The sequence below is a fragment of the Numida meleagris genome, chromosome 4 (assembly GCF_002078875.1).
Source record: "Numida meleagris isolate 19003 breed g44 Domestic line chromosome 4, NumMel1.0, whole genome shotgun sequence".
NCBI lineage: Eukaryota > Metazoa > Chordata > Aves > Galliformes > Numididae > Numida > Numida meleagris.
The window spans coordinates 24481734-24497752 of record NC_034412.1 but is presented as its reverse complement, the minus strand read 5'-3'; the positions used below and the strand labels follow the sequence as shown (position 1 = coordinate 24497752).

The window sequence follows — 16019 nt, the reverse complement described above, 5'->3', positions numbered from 1 at the left end:
CTTGAACACCTCCAGGGACAGGGCATCCACAACCTCCCTGGGCAACCTGTTCCAGTGCGTCATCACCCTCTGTGTGAAAATACATACTTACCCACCTTGTACCCTTAGGAGGTGAATTTCTTTTCACACACTTTTGCATGCTCTGTAGCAAAGTATTCAATTCTGTCCTTCAAACAGTAATGTGGCAGAAGGCTTTAGTGATATATACTGCTTTTAGGCATCATCCTGTACTAATTATAACCAAGAATCTAGCAACGACAAAAAACTGAGAAAATAAAGCACTGATTCTATCATACCAGCCTCAATTAAATTAATTTCTTTAAAATTACCAATGAACTCGCTGCTCCAGCAGAGTGCCTACAACAGGAGATAAGATGTTGAAACTCAAAAATGAAAATTAAGGAGGGACCAGTAACAGAAGAAAAGGAAGAGATCCCAGTCCAAATAAAACCAGCCTTTCAGTGCATCAATTACCATCCTGTTTTTACTGATTAAAATAATCATTTCATCAAGCACAGTCTTACTCAAAAAGCTCCCTAGGTTCAGGGAGAATTTCTATCAAGTCAGCAGCAATGCTACTTCAAACATTTCACTTTCACATGTGAAGGCAATGCAACGCGTAACCCACGCAGCACATTTGCACTAGCCTGAGAGCATAGGGGAGGTTATTGACAGGAAACCCAATGGGGCTGCAAAGCTCAGAGTAATAGGAAGTTGCATTCTTGTCAAATATCATTGCACCCAACCATTTCCTTTTTCTATTTACAGCTGCAGCCAAAAAATTTCAAACTTGACACAAAACATTTTAAGTTAGAACAGTTCAGTAAGATGTATGAAAGAGCTATGTGGCTCCTGATAAGCTTGACCTGCTTAATAATTAAGAGCGCTAATCTTCCTACGGTAGTCGACTCTTGCCGTTTCTTCGTTAATACGCGGCTTCTCGTTTCCTCCTGCAATGCATGAGTACAGGCTTTTAAGAGAACTGATTTGCATGGCAGATCTTAAGGCCCATAAGAAGCCTTTACACTGCATCTGGTTAGCAGTAAAAATCCCCTCTCCCCAAAACAGAAAAATTAACAGTAGCTAAAAAGGAAACTAAGCAAAAGCAAGAAAACCCAGACCTAGGACTTAAAAGTAAATAAATAAATAAACTAAAATCTGCTTCTAACTTACTCCCTTTAGCATGGACAATGCAACTGATAGCATCTGCCCCTCAAAAGCAGCCATGAAGTCATTAAGTTCACACGCCATGTAAAGCTGCAAAATCCAGCTCTGACACCAGAGTGGGAAACATCAGCCTGGACTGTGTGTTTTCTCTTTTTTGAATTCCAGTCCTAATCTTTAAACAAAAAGCAACCTTTAAGCATAGAGCTTTAAGCTTCCCAGGGGCGCTTGGAAGTAGATGACCTTGGATGTCTCTTCCAACCCAAGCCATTCTATGATTCTATGAAAACAAATAACATGCACGTACTTCTTTCAAAATGCTTTCACCAAACTTTTGGTGAAACAACACACCAAGCCCAGCTCTCAATGCTATGTTAGTTTTAATTTTACAGAGGAAAAAGTCAGAGCTGCCATTGATTGCCACACTTACTAAAAAAATCTTAATTCTCTCCTCCAACAGAGGAAACTTCATGCAAGACTTTCTCAGGTATGTGCAAGCTATCCAGAACTTAAACAACACACGGTGGCTTCCCAAGAATCTCTAATTTTTCATGTTACCAAATAGCATTTTCACAAGCCATATCATATGACCGTGGAAATACAATTTAAAAGGAGAAAGAAATGAAAAGAGCAAGGCTTCACTTTTCTATAAGGTGCTTTAAAACACAATGCAGCAGAGTGAAATTGCAATTACACAACCTTCCTCCACTCTCAGCAGGCTCCACTAGCAGGGGACAAACACTGTGCTCCCACCCTTGTGGCCGCTATGAAACCATACGGTAGAAAGCAAAAGACAAGCACCAGCCAACATCACAGAAAAAGCAGCTTCATCCCCAAATCACCACCTCTCCACCTCGTAAGAGCATCACTCTGCTCTTGGCTCTTACTCCTCCCAGCCAGGATGCATCATACCCTTCTAGATCCCCCTCTCCTCGTTTCGGTGCCATTCCACAAAGCTTTTTGTTCTGCAGCAGCAGCCTACCAGATTGTCTGCCATCTGACGGAGTCAACATGTGATACTGATCACGCCAGACATGTATTTTCCACAGAAATACTGAACTTTTTTCTTACAAAGAACCTTTTAAATTTTTATAGTGATAAACACTGAAGACTTACAATTCATTCACGTTTTATTATCTCACTGCACTATGCATTTTCATCTTCATCTGTACACCTCAGTGCTCCAGCCATCTTCAACTACCACACAGTTAGAAGTTTTTCTGTTCCACAGAACCACAGAATCACCAAGGTTGGAAAAGACCTCCAAGACCATCCAGTCCAACCATCCACTTGCTGCCAATATTTCCCCACTAAGTCATGTCCCTTAGACCAACATCTAAACATTTCTTGAAACAAGAACCAGCTCCCCATGCAGAACACTGGTTACGTTTCCAAGCACATCCCTGTTTGCGGACAGAAAAAAGGGAAAGCCCCCACAGCATCAGATCATTTCCACATTCTGACCATGGCATCACGCAGACAGCCTGCAGAATTCCCCTCCCTGCACCTTGTGAAATGCCCAGAGCTTGTGCATCTGTCTCATGTCATTGCCACGCTTGGTCAGGCATGCAAAATGAAATGACACTTCATGATGCAGTGCTATTAATAAAAGGAAGAACTCTCGGTATATCTGTGACCTGCTCCTCGGTACTACCAAATATTTATGCTTTATTAAAGTGTGTTGTTAAGGAGTAAAAAACATACAATATGAAAAAATTCATACCAGAAGATCCAAATTGGCAAAATCTCAGAAGTATCAGCATTACTAGGATTAGTAGTTAGAAAGCTTACTGCGGAAATTATCAGGTCCTTACAAAACATCTGGGATGCATTGAAGCCAATGCACAGCACACTCTGCAGCAGTTTCTTCAGATGTATGCAACGCTGCAGCCTCCTACTATTAAAATAAAAGAGAACCATATGAAAACTCCCTGTTGCACAGGTTTATTAGCAGAACGTCCACAGCCAAAAAACTCAACTATGTTACAGCTGGCACATCGACCTCGAAGGCTCTGATGTCCACCAATGGGCACCCGGAGCCATTAAGCAAACATGCTTCCTTCAGCATGATAGCTGGTAGGGAAAGAAGAGGAGAAAAATGAGTAGGAGAAAAAAAAAAAAACCAGCAGGAAATCAGCTTTTGGTATTTTGCACCAGTTCAAGAAATACTGCAATCAAGTACTATATTAAGACTTTACCTGCCCTAGGTTCTAGTATTTCTTCCTTTATTTCAAAGCCAAGTAGATAACCAGAGTTCGCCAAGTTAAAATGTTGACCCATTGCTTTTAACTCCCCATGGGCAATAAGAAGAAAGGGAAAAGGAGCAAGTCTCTGCAAGCAGGGCATCTTCACATGTGGTTCTGAGGACAAAGAACTGTAAACCTATTCTGTGTGTCTTAATGACCCTCATAAACCAGAAATGTGCTTCCACTGAATAAAACCATGCTCTTCACTTCTGCACACTCCACAAACTGATCTATTTAAGTAGGGGCTTCTCAAGCTCTCCATGTCAGGGAAAGCTGCTACCTGGAGACCAAGGACTCCTCTGGGGCCGATGAACACCTTCACCATCTGGGCTGTGCTCCTCTGCCTGCACCACTCTCTGCATGGTCCCATATGGGAACTCCACACCCAAGCAGATGCCCACTGCAGTCAGCAGGACTCACACAGGTTTATTCCTGTCATTCCACGGTGATATTTCACACACACAAAAAAAATAAAGGAGCAACAGAGCTCTGAAAGAACAAATCTTTGATGGCTGGAAGATCTAGCTTCTGTCAGAACAGTGGCAAAAAGATAGAGGAAATTAAGGAAGCATGAGCTGCTGACCCAGCCTATGGTGAGTGGTAGATAATAAATGGAACTGCAGCTACCACCACATTTATTTATTTATGGACACCTCACCCTACCTTTCCACAGTTTGAAAATTCAGCAGAAAGCACTAACAACTTACAAGGATGAAAAACACCAAGCAAGCCTGAAAATGTGGGGATGGAGGAGCACAGTGGTGGTTGTTTTAGTGCAGCTACATGCATCTGCAGGACCAGGCACGTTATCCCAGCAACACTGGGACCACTCACAAAGGGCAGCAATGACGCCTTTTCAGAAGAATTTAAATGCCCCAGAAAGTAGGTCACCAACAGGCCACAGAAATACCTAAGCAGGCAGCAGGCACCTCATGGGTTGCAGGCAGCTGCTTGCGGCAAAGGAAGTGAATAAAAGAACACACTAAGACAAAAATGGGACAATAGCTATTGAAAAAAGGCAGTTAATAGCAACAAAGCACGTAAAGCACGGGTCAAGGAGTCGGTCAAGTACAGGCCCTTCAACTCCCCAGGCTCCTCTAGTTGCCAGGAATCAAGATTTAGACACAAACCAGGGATGCACATGGCACACAGCACTAATAGGCGGGCAGGCACAAAAGCAAAACGAGCACATTGAAGCCACAACACGAAAAGGAGCTGCAAAACCACCTAAGGTATTGCACTTCCTAAGGGCAGTGCAACACACATCACTGTTCCAAGCCCGTAAATTACGTATTTATGCTTACTGGGTCAGCACAGTCATTCTTTCTCTGTTCAGGTCTTTACCATTATTGGCGGTATGTCTATTGTACAGACCTTAACTGCGAAATGCCAAGCCACAACTTCACTCAGTAAGACAATGCAATTCAATGCAGAAAACATCTGCAGACAAAACTTTTTATCCTGATCAGTGCAACATGATCACCATCGTGCCTTATCAGACTGTTCCACTTTTCAAGTAGAGAGCAAACAACTTCACACAGTAACTTCTGCACTAACTCCAGCAAACACAACCTGATCTGTCGGAAGGACGTCTAATATCCACAGCTCCTAAATTTCATGCAAAGCAACCTTTCATATTCTAAGCACTGCCTCAGCAGCAAGTCAGGCAAGCATAATACTTGAACTTTAAAATTACTGCTTTATTTTCTACCAAGCATAATAACCACTTTTAATGAATTATAGCAATTTATTCTCAAAGAAAACTACTGTATCATGTCAAATAATTCCCTAATAAAAATCAACCCATTTTGCCATTTATGCTGCAACCCTCTCAGGACTCAGCTCTATTGCTCACTGACAATTGCTAACGGTTTTCAAACTGAGTGAGATGCACACACAGACCCCACCTGCTCATAAAACGGCCAGTCTACAGGAGGTGACAGCAGCTTCTGAGTGGTCCCCATCACGGAAATCCTTGAGAATGTGGTGCACTTGGGTGCTCTGAGTATAGGAAGCTTGACAAAAAAAAACAGTGAGAAGATTTGAGAGCCTTCAAAAGTGCACATGTATGCTTTGGTAATTGCTTGTGGGAATGGCATCTTTTATCCAAGAGCACTATGGCTATGGAGTTAAAAGGCAGCATAGAACACAGGAACCTCGAGACCTTGGACACCATACAGAGGATCCTCCTGACAAACAATACAAAAACAAGCACACATCTGTTTTTTCTCTCTCCAGCGCTAAGCACACCGCACAGCCTACTGGCTTGGAGTCAAATAAGTCTCCAAAGTCCCTCTTTGTTCTAAGGGTTTTCCCAACGCACTGCTCAGGCAAACACAGACCTGTGTTCTAAATGCCAAGGGACAGCTTTCAAGCCTGTACACTCACATGCATATGGTCTAACTTTGCTTTGACACACGACTGCCAAACCCATTTCTGTTCTCACTAATAAGAAAAAGTACCTACAGCTTGAGGACTGTATGGAGTTGCCCAATCCCCCCCAAACCCACATGCTGCACATGGAGAAACTCTCCCAAGGTGCTCACAGAGGCCAGAGCACCAGGGGAAGTAGGATGCCAGGTGGCCATTTCTTGACTTGATTTTGATAACCAGAAACTGCAGAAACAACTGAAGCAGCTTCACAGGAAAGGTCAAGACTTCAACACACCAACAAACTTAAAAGAATTTAAGTATTACCATTTGGACCTGCTGCTTGCCAAACAATGTCAGCTTTGAAATAACTTTCCAGGAGTTGATCGCAGATGTTTGAAATGATTCAAAACTGGTCTCTAAAAGCTACTGGAAGTCTGAGACTATTAAAAACAATTTCACTTTGGAGCCTCTGGCAAGAGGGAGAAGATCCCTAGTAAAATGTGACAGCATTCAGAGGGCATAAAGAGGAGTAAAGAACAGAAAAATAGGAAAGATTATTAACTTTCCACTAGCTGATGTATCAGCATTCACACATGATTAAAAAACAGCTGGGAAAGTCCCACTCAGGAGATAAACACACATGTGCTACCAGCAAGGCAGAAAGTAGTAGAGAATAAAATAAGCAGAACATGAACTGCTCACTTACTACTCTGTTTGTCCACTTTGTAAAGCTGAGACTGCCTAACCATTTTAGTTCAAAGGTAACTTCTTATTCTTGAGACTAGGTTGCTGAGATACATGAAAATGAGATTAACCTTCATTCTCTCAAAGAAAATAACTAGTTCCCGGAGAGAAACACTAGAACAATATGGGGGGCGGGGGGGGGGGGGGAAACGATTCACCTGTAAAAAAAGAAATACTGAAAATGTATGTAAGAACGTCAGATCAGTTTTTACTAAAGGTCACTTTCTTCTTCTTTACGTATGTCATTCAGGTTTCTGAGAGTCTTCCTAGTCAGTCTAAAGTTGGTGAAATTACCGTTCCACCGATGCACGAGCCTCTGCAGAGGCCAGGTCAGCTTCAAATTTTAGGACTGCAAATGAATTGAGGTCACGTATAATGAAGGCTCAGCTACACTACTTTGAGAGTCACCATCCCACCACCTGAAAGAACAGTTTCTGAACACCCTAGGCTTAAAAAGCAGTGAGCTGTTTTCTGCATTTCTCATGTTCACTGAAGTAGTATGCTGTTGTGAACAAACGCTGAACAGAAACACTATGTCAGAAAGTTCAACTTCTAAACAAAACACAAGAAAACCATGAACCACAGATAAGACACTTTGCACTTTCAACAGCAATGAACGTTCAATGCTATTTCAACTTGCTCCTTTCTACTTCCAAGCCCTTACAGCTTCATCACGTGCCTTCACAAAGCTTTACTGCAAAAGTTGGCTTGTATCACAGTAACAACACTCATTATTCTGGGCTTGAAATTTCTTAATTTCGATGTCTGTGGATTTCTGTGTGGGTGAGATGGTGAATTGCCAACTACTGTTCACCAAGTACTGAAGCAGATACCTCATACCAGACCAGAAGTCAACAGGTTCACAAAGACCACCAGAGAGCTCTCTCTCACCATCCTCTTGGGGAACACAATTCCATTCTCTCTCATTTTCCCTCATAATTCTGAGGGCAAAATTTCACGGTGATTGGTTCTGATTGAGAAATCATTTGGTTTAAAACTCACATAAGGCCCAGTTGTTCTCCAGAAAACAAGGTCTGTTTTGTATACACACAAAAAAAAATCACTGCCCCGAGCTGTCCTTGCCTAATTGTATTTCCACTGCACTTTCTAAAAGTTACAACGACAAAAAAAATACAGCCTTATTTCTAAATCACTTTGGGCCTGAATTTACAACCAAGACTGAACTGAAAGTAGTAGAGATAAGCTATTTGCTTTGATTTCCTGACCGTATTTCTTCCTACATTGGCACAGCAAACACCAAAATTACCAAGAAGGGTCCTTCACCCAGATGCCTACAAGTCGTGCCACTCAGACCCACTGCCAGGGTGGGAACTCTGCTTTTCCAGAGCGCATTTCCTCATCAAATTAAAATAGGTGAGGTGCTAGAAGCTAGGGTTGTATTGCCTCTGACTGTCTAGGAAGATGAGAGGAAGGTAACAGCATTGCCTGCAACACTTCACTACGCCGCATCAGAGACATTTCAGGTAACTTTATAGTCAACTCAGAGAAATCAAGCCAACACACTGGCACTTGCAATTCAAAAATGGACTCTGCAAATCCCCAAACAAGATGTTTTATTTTTCCTGCTTTGTAACAATTTCCCCATCTGTAACAGCAGAAAAACTAAAACTACAAATGCTTACACGGTGTCTATTTTGAGACTGTTGTCAGTGGTCCACTACTCCAGACGTCTACCTTCTAACTGCATAATGGTGCAATTACTAAGAATAAAGCCCTCATAAAAGAGAACTAAGCACCAACTAATAGGGAAGTAAAACTAACTAAGTAATGATAAACTTATAAATATGTCCCACTGTTCACAAATCAGAAGGATTATCTTAAGATAAATGCGCACATGAAATCATCATTAGCGTATTAAAATATAAAAGTAGAAGCATAAGAAGAGAGCTCCTATTCTGAACTACTTACGTTACAGAAGTAGCACACATTGGCTAAGGTGATACTGAGATTACAATGATTAAGACGATGACAAATGTGCCACAGCAGCTGTTTGCTTTCACTTTTTTTCTTCTCTCTCTCTCTCTCTGTAAACATACAGTGCCCTTCTGCCCCCTGTGTGACAACAAGGCAGGTTCTGCTGAAGCAGAAGGCGGCCTGGTTCCCCAGCAGCACGGGGGAGCACTGGCAGTGGGGGGGCTGTGTGCCATTCCAAGCCCATCCATGTATTTTTTTGGCACAACTGCACCAGCAGCCCATGCCACCACTCCTCCCAGCTTCAGCACCAATACAGAAACCAACAGAACAGGGAGCAGGAAGCCTGGCACCCTTGTTCCATGTGCTTGGATCAGGCCATTGAGCTCTGAAGAGCATGCATCTAGGGTAGACTCCATCCCGAAGTACAGGCTATGTATGGCTTAGCAAAAGCCTAAAAGAAATTAAAATGGTAAACAGTGAGGCTTGGGCATGCACACACACCTTCAGCTTTCTGTTCAGCAGTGGGCAGCAGGGAGGAGGCTGCAGAACAGAATGATGGCAGGCCAACATTAGCCTGGCAAAAACTAAGCCAAAGAAGTGCTTTGAAACCAGAGCTGTCTTCTGATCTGACTTGTAGAGCTGCCAAAGGCAGGAGACAGCACACAGACAGCAGAGAGGGCAAGGCAGCCTCCTTCTCTTGCCACGTGGGCTTGGAACTACAACCATTCCAGGCCCATACAGGAACCAAGAGAAGAAAGAAACAATGCCATGAGGTATGGAAAAGATCTGTAGGAGAGAAAGCAGGAAGAGGAAGAAGCTAAAAGAAAAAAAAAACAGGACTCCACAATGTGAAGCGCAGTATTTCTGTGTTTTGACTGGGTCATTACATGGGAGAGTTTCCGTCAGCAGCGTATATCCACTAGTACAGTTTCTGCATAAACTCCAGCCCCCAGCAGCCACAGAAGGAGCTTCCCGGACTGGTCCAAAGCACCACAGCTGCCCTGGGCTACTGCTCTCGTTTCAGAAAGCGTTGAAAGCAACTCTGAAATAAACAAGAGGGTAGCCAATGCATTTGTTAGCACACACCACTGGCATGCAATAAAGAAGGGGGGGAATGCATGTCTTTCACTCCCCGTATCAGCAGACAAGCAACAATTGTACAAGGACCCGTGTTTTGGAAGGAGCAACGCACATGAGGAGCACAGCTGTCCCTAACAGCATGCAATGCAAAGTTCATCAAGGCAAAGTTCATTGGTGAATGAATTACAACATAAAAAATGGAGATAAAGAGATTAAAGCAGCACGAATTCAGCATGCCACCCCAGCCATGCCTGGCAGAAACCTATAGAGTAGGAGTAATGCCAATAGTTCCTTCCAAAATCATTTGTTTCTTCATCTACAAGAGATTCCTTAACTTTGTCGACCATCCAACAATTTCCTTCAGTAAGCTTTTTTATTATTATTATAGATTCATAGGATCCCCTGTGTTCCCTATGAGGAACGCAAAGGTAACACGTAGGTGTGCGCTCCCCACTTCCACTTCTAACAGTTACATAATGTTCATTTCTTCATGCATCCAGTAAAGCTTAAGATGACAGGTCCCTTGGTGATTTGGAGAAGTTGTAAGTAGGATGCAACAGAACCAACATATCAATTAAAAACAAAAATTAACCAGTATCAAAGTGGTTTTTTTGGTATAATTCAGTGAAAACACCCATTCTGTGCATATGTCAGAAATGTGTTATCTTATGCAAGTGCAAAGAAAAGTCTTAAACAATTAAACAATTTTCCGTATCACAAGTTAGGATCAAGCACATATTCTAGGAAAAGCCCTCAACTGTTTTTTCAAATACTCGGCTCAGGGGAAACAGTAAGACTAATGGGAACCTAAATGATTAGCGGTACTGGACTGATGCTTTTGTTGAAAACACTGTTTCAGGATGGTTCCTTTCAAACCATTTAAACATCATACCTCAGCATTCCCAAGTGACTTTCCAGCTCTTTGTTTTAATAACTTTCTCAACTTTGACCTTAGTAAAAATGCTTAATAAGCAAACACTGCATAAAACAATATTTTGTTTGTGTTCAGACATTTGTTTTGATACAAACATCAATATTCATTCTTTTCAGTAAGAAAAAAAAAATCAGGTTGATCCTAAACTATTTTTCAGTCCTTCTTTTCCTGACTTGGGCACCGAAGCCAATTATCTGGCACACAAGCTTAACACCAGCTCCATGCCATTACTTTCCAAGAACTGGGCTGTCAAATTATGGCACTAAGTCATAGGCTTTTTTTTAAGGATGAGTCATCTAGGTAAATTTTTAGATTTCCAAAGTGACTTAACAGATAGCAGTACCAGACTAATCTGTGCTTCTGGATTACAGAAGGGATGAAATTGTCACCAGCAAGAAACTGCTACACAGAAATTCGCAATGTGAAGCACAGTAGTTCCTGGATGAAGCATTGTACCTTCACCTTCTAAGTACCTGCAGGAGCATTGACCACGTAGTTTTGCAGTTGTGTACCATGACTGCATTGTTGTCTCTCAGACAACCAGTACACCCTGGACTTCCTAGATGTCAGCTTAAATCCTTCCAGATTACCAACTTTATTACACTTCAGCGATGTTAAACGTTTCACTGACCAACGCCAGGAAAAGGCGATGTGTCAGTACACTACTCCTTTCCTATCTTTACCTTCCCATTTTTCCTCCACGTCTAAAGCACAGATACAGCAAAAAACTGTGGGAGGAAGAGCAATCCCACTGTGCCATCAGGAAAGGTGAAAGTATTGAAAGCACACTGCAACTCCGGTGGCTGAAGTGTTCCAGCAGCAAGAACACAACTGAGGTAGGCGGTGCACACAACAGCATCTGCTTGGTTTGTTTCACTGAGTGCAACTTTATTTGGACTAGTGCAAATGTTATTTACCATCTTAGCTTGGAAACTCAATTCTCCAAGTCCTCAAAACCACAGATGAAGAATGTCATGCCTCTTTTTTTCTTTTGGTAGCTGTCTGTTTCCTTGAAGAGGAAAGCTAGGCAGTTCAAATGAATCACCTGTGCACATCACTGGACAGTATTGTACCTTTATCTGTGCCTTCTGACTTATTCTTCTTTAGCATAAATGTAATAAAGAAAGCACTGAAGTCTTCAAATCCTGTTACTCCCAGCTGTGCCAAATGGGCATTCCCCAGCACAAGGAAAAAAAGTATTTTTTGTCAACACCCATTACCGTCTTCCTTCTAGTGTCCTGAGCCAAAGTTATCCTTCCAGAAGGCATCTTTTCACTGATGACTTTCAAATGCAAGAAGAAATTTGAGGAAACTTAAGGAAAGTTTTCTTTTAACAGGTTAGACCATATGAGCACAACTAAGTCTGTCAAAGACTGTGGCCTGAAGCAGTACATCCCGCAAGTCAAGTATTTGCTGTCCAGCATTTCTTACTGTAGAGTCTGATCCAGGGAGACAGAAAGCAGAGTAAAGCAACCTAAAGCAATCAGAAGGGCAGAAATTGTAGACTGGAAATCAATGAGTTGCTAATTACCCTTTTCTCACTCAGGGCAACTGCAAACCTACGGACCTCCAAATCAACCACTTCTCATTCACCTCTGAAACAGATCTTTGCAAAAACTGGTATTCTGACAACAGCTTGTCGCTTCCACACAAACCTCTCTATTTAATCAAGGCATTAATGATGAGATGACATCCATTCCTCCAACACACTCACACAAAACCAGCAGCAAAGGCAGACCACCCCAAACAGAAGATCCGGTGATGCACGTAGACAGGAAGTCAGCCAACAGACTGGTAACGCTTCACTGTTTTTAAGTAGGTTAACAAGCTCCCAAGAGAGCCCATTAGCCTAGAATTAAAAATTGAATAAAACAGTGTTTTGGGAAGAGACCTTCTGATTCACACCCCAAGATGCTGAACATTCTGCTTGCTTGAGCTCTGGGGAAAATTTTGAATTCTGTTTTCATTAACTTCCGTTCACACTACTGCTTTCAGGTCCTTTGCTTCAAATGCTCTAGGGACAGCAGCGTCTTTAGCTGACTTCCCTAGGGCATGCTGGCAGACAATGAGACAGAGATGCTGCGAGCACTCAGGTTTTGCTGCTATAGGAAAAGGAAACACACATGATTTCAGCACATTGTGGCATAAATGTAAGGAATCAAAGTTAATCTGAAAAGAACCTAGCAAGTTGTAGACCTTCCAACAGATCTTTGCTAGGTCTTCTTCGTAACATTCCTTCAGCATAAGCATAGATCAGTGTTTAGACATTGCAGCAAGCCAAAATGGTTTAAAAGGCGCGCACAAATGAGTATGTGTTTAGGCAAATTTCCTGAAGCACTTGAATGACAATAGAAGGATGTTTCCATCCATGTAACAGTGAACCTTAGAAGCTTTACCTCCAGAAAACAAGTTCATTTTTGGAAATGAGTAATTACTAGAGAATCTTTAAGCACCTGAATGACAAAAAGGTCAAATCACTTTTTCCTATTTCTCAGTAACCACCTTAAGCACAGCATTTGAGGTTGTTGTCTTCTGATGACATCTCAAGAAAAAGAGCGTGTTTAGGCACACAGTAAAAATTCTGCATCAAAACCGTACTAATACCCAGCAGAAAGACAGAAGGTTCTGTATTTACACAGGAAAAACGCCAGCTTTCAACAGTTCACCCACCCTTCTTTTCTCAAAGATGGGAAAAAAAGATTCCTCTTTCCTTGTGCAGTATGAATCAGGGGACGTAAGCAAGCACAAACTGTCAGCAACACCTGTTAGAGGCAGGGAGTAACGCTCCCACCCTGCTTCTATGCCATTTTGTCATCTCCACACAAGTGGGGCACAAGAGCCCTAGGTTGATGCTGGGTTTAGAAGAGAAGGCTCCTGATGAGGCAGCGAGAGGGGGGAAAAAGCTCTGTGAAGAAGCACTCCAGCACAAGACTGGTCAATCATAGCCATCCCTGTGTGTACCCCAACTGCCAAATCCCAGCAACGCTTGTGTTTTTATCAGATCTACTTGCTCTCAAAGCCCAGCCAAGGGCAAAGACAGGAGATAAACGAGAAAAGCATTTCTGGCTAACTGAAGCAATCAGAACATGCTGGCGTTACATGTGTTTATTTTAAGTCTTGTGATCTTTGTGACTGGCATGGCACAGAAAGCTGTACCCACATTAATGCATACCAAAGGAAGGAAGTGTTTCACTGGTAGATGTCCAAGCATTTTAATCTGGACAGTCAGAGGAAACAAAATGTGCATTCAAAAAATGAAATAATCTGCAACACTATTTACCCAGCACCTCGAAATAGAGGAGGCCTGGCACTAACAGAAAGAGCAAAGCTAAAGGCCACGTTTCTTAACACCTTTATTATTTATCTGATTTCAAAGAATAAAGTGTACTATTTGTTGTTCCACAGCAACATAATAAGAAGTCTTTGGCTTTAAGTCCTCCTTATCCTCCTGTTACATGTTAGCACTCAGAGACTACTTACGTTTGCAAGTTTTGGAACTCAAAATTGTCCCCTTGTTTAAACAAATGAATTATAAAATAAACCATAAAGCAGAACTGATAAGCACGGGATGTGTGTGTGTGTGTGTGTGTGTGTGTGTGTGTGTGTGTAAAAGCAATGAAAGGTAAACACAGCTTAGAGATAAAATAAACAGAAACAGATGCAAGAGGGTTTTCCAGTCTCACATGTGCTACTTTCCGGCTTTGCTAATGAAGTAATATCAATATTAGAAGAGAAACCAGTAAGTCACAAGTATTGAAAATAATATGCAGCAGCAGATAAACATTTTTAGTAGCCTGCCCGATTGCACTCTGGTATTTCCTAAAACAAAAAAATAAAAGCTTCAGTAGTCTTGTTTTCTCTTGAGTTTTGCTTACCTTTGCTCTTGTGGATGCTCTTCCACATCCTCCTCAGAATCAGCCTACCAAAGAAAGAGAATACTTGGTGAGGATCTCAGAATTATAACAGCAAGCACAGGATATGTGCGCTATTTCTAATTCTGCTGGAGTTGGACTACTCTGACTTGTCTGGAAAAAAAAGCAAAAATCTGAAATTCCCTCAACAATTCCTTTGTGATCCAAGAAAGGTGGATGCTGGCCATCCCATTCGAGGTCTCAGCTTATTTTGCCAAATAAGTGGTGACTTGTCATGTCTATTCCATTATTTTTTTCAGACACTGATTCAATAGACTTATTTTCCATTTATACAAATGCATCCCCCTAAAGTTCTGGTCACACAACCAATTTAAACCTGAAAACATCCACTGTCCCCGAACTACAGCAAAGCTCGTTATTTCCAACTTCCAATTACATTCCCCGTGTCAGTAAGCATCATTTGCCAGTATGTGATAAAATGATGCAAAATGCCTTAATGTTCAGGTTACACGGTAATGCCAAAAGCAAATGTGAGGCAGCAAGTTCCAACAAAGACATTCAGATCCCAAACACAGATCTTACCCAACCATCAGCAAAATGTGCAAAAACTGGAGGGAGCATAAGCTGAAAGCACAGCAACTTAGCTCAGTTGTTAGACAAAGGTTATTTCCAAGACACGTAGGAAACAAACAGTGCCAGCTTGCAGTTCACCACTAAACACTTGGCGCTGTCTACAGAAATGTACTCCTGCATTGGTTCAACAAGTTCCCTGCAGGAAATCCATTTAAAACAAGCAGGTAGCTGTGTTCTGGACCCACTGAAATTTCCAGGAGAGCTGTAGGTATAATTAAAAGTGGAATGTGTTACAACAGCCCAGTCTGTGCTGATGAAACGAGGCACAACTTTAGGGAGATTAACATTTTCTAGAGGAGGTCACAGATAGCCTGCAGAGCACAGCTCTCCCAGCTCCTGCAGGAGCAGGTGGTGGTTCCATGAGATACCAGGTACGAACTTTAGCAATGAAACAGTAGGGGAAAAAAAAAATAAAATCAAGAGTGCACCTTCTGCCTTCAGGGACCAAGCCAGCCCTTGCCCACCAGCCTCTACCAGTAAGGCATGACACAAAGGCACCATCTGTTTTCCTGCTCCTCCAAGCTCCCAATACATTTCCAGAACCTCCGTACAACGCTGAGCAAAACCAGAGGGCTCCTCACCCACCTCTCCCACGGCAGGCTGGCAATCTATCCTCATGTTAAATCGCTTAACTCTCCCTTTTTAAATGGCTTAACATCTGTCAGGCATTAGAACCTGGGACTGTCATTACAGTGTTCACTCCTAGTAATCATTACCTTAGTGTCGACTACTACTCTTCACATTTTATTAAGCAATAATGAAGAAAACCTTCCCAATCTACAGTTCAGTCACAGCATGAAAATTCAGTTGTGCAAGAAAAAAAATAAAACCACCCCTGACTTGGCGTACGCACGCCATGCTCCATTTCAAGCATTCTCCTACGTTCTTCCCTCCTCTCTGTACAACAAGCTACACATACACTTACACTGAGGATGTGAAAAAATAATTTTTTTAAAAAAGAACACACAAAACCACCAAAGCAAGCAAGGCTTATCCAGCTACAATACTACCAAACAAGTACTACAAGGGAGGGGAAAG

The 16019-nt window shown here is 42.1% G+C and overlaps 1 protein-coding gene across 12 annotated transcripts in view; it reads right to left on the bottom strand.

The window, feature by feature from the left end:
* Nucleotides 1–16019, bottom strand: part of TMEM131L (transmembrane 131 like) — a 73164-nt gene that overhangs the window by 51840 nt on the left and 5305 nt on the right. For 11 of the 12 annotated variants that reach the window (XR_002437800.1, XM_021393811.1, XM_021393813.1 and 8 more), the window contains one exon: nucleotides 14352–14395. Coding sequence is in view for 9 of the 12 variants with exons in the window: in XM_021393811.1 (XP_021249486.1) it covers nucleotides 14352–14395 (44 nt within the window). In the remaining 3 variants the exon portion in view is untranslated. Of the gene's footprint in view, nucleotides 1–5317; nucleotides 5426–14351; nucleotides 14396–16019 lie in introns of all 12 variants that reach the window. The other variant, XM_021393820.1, reaches the window with a different exon arrangement.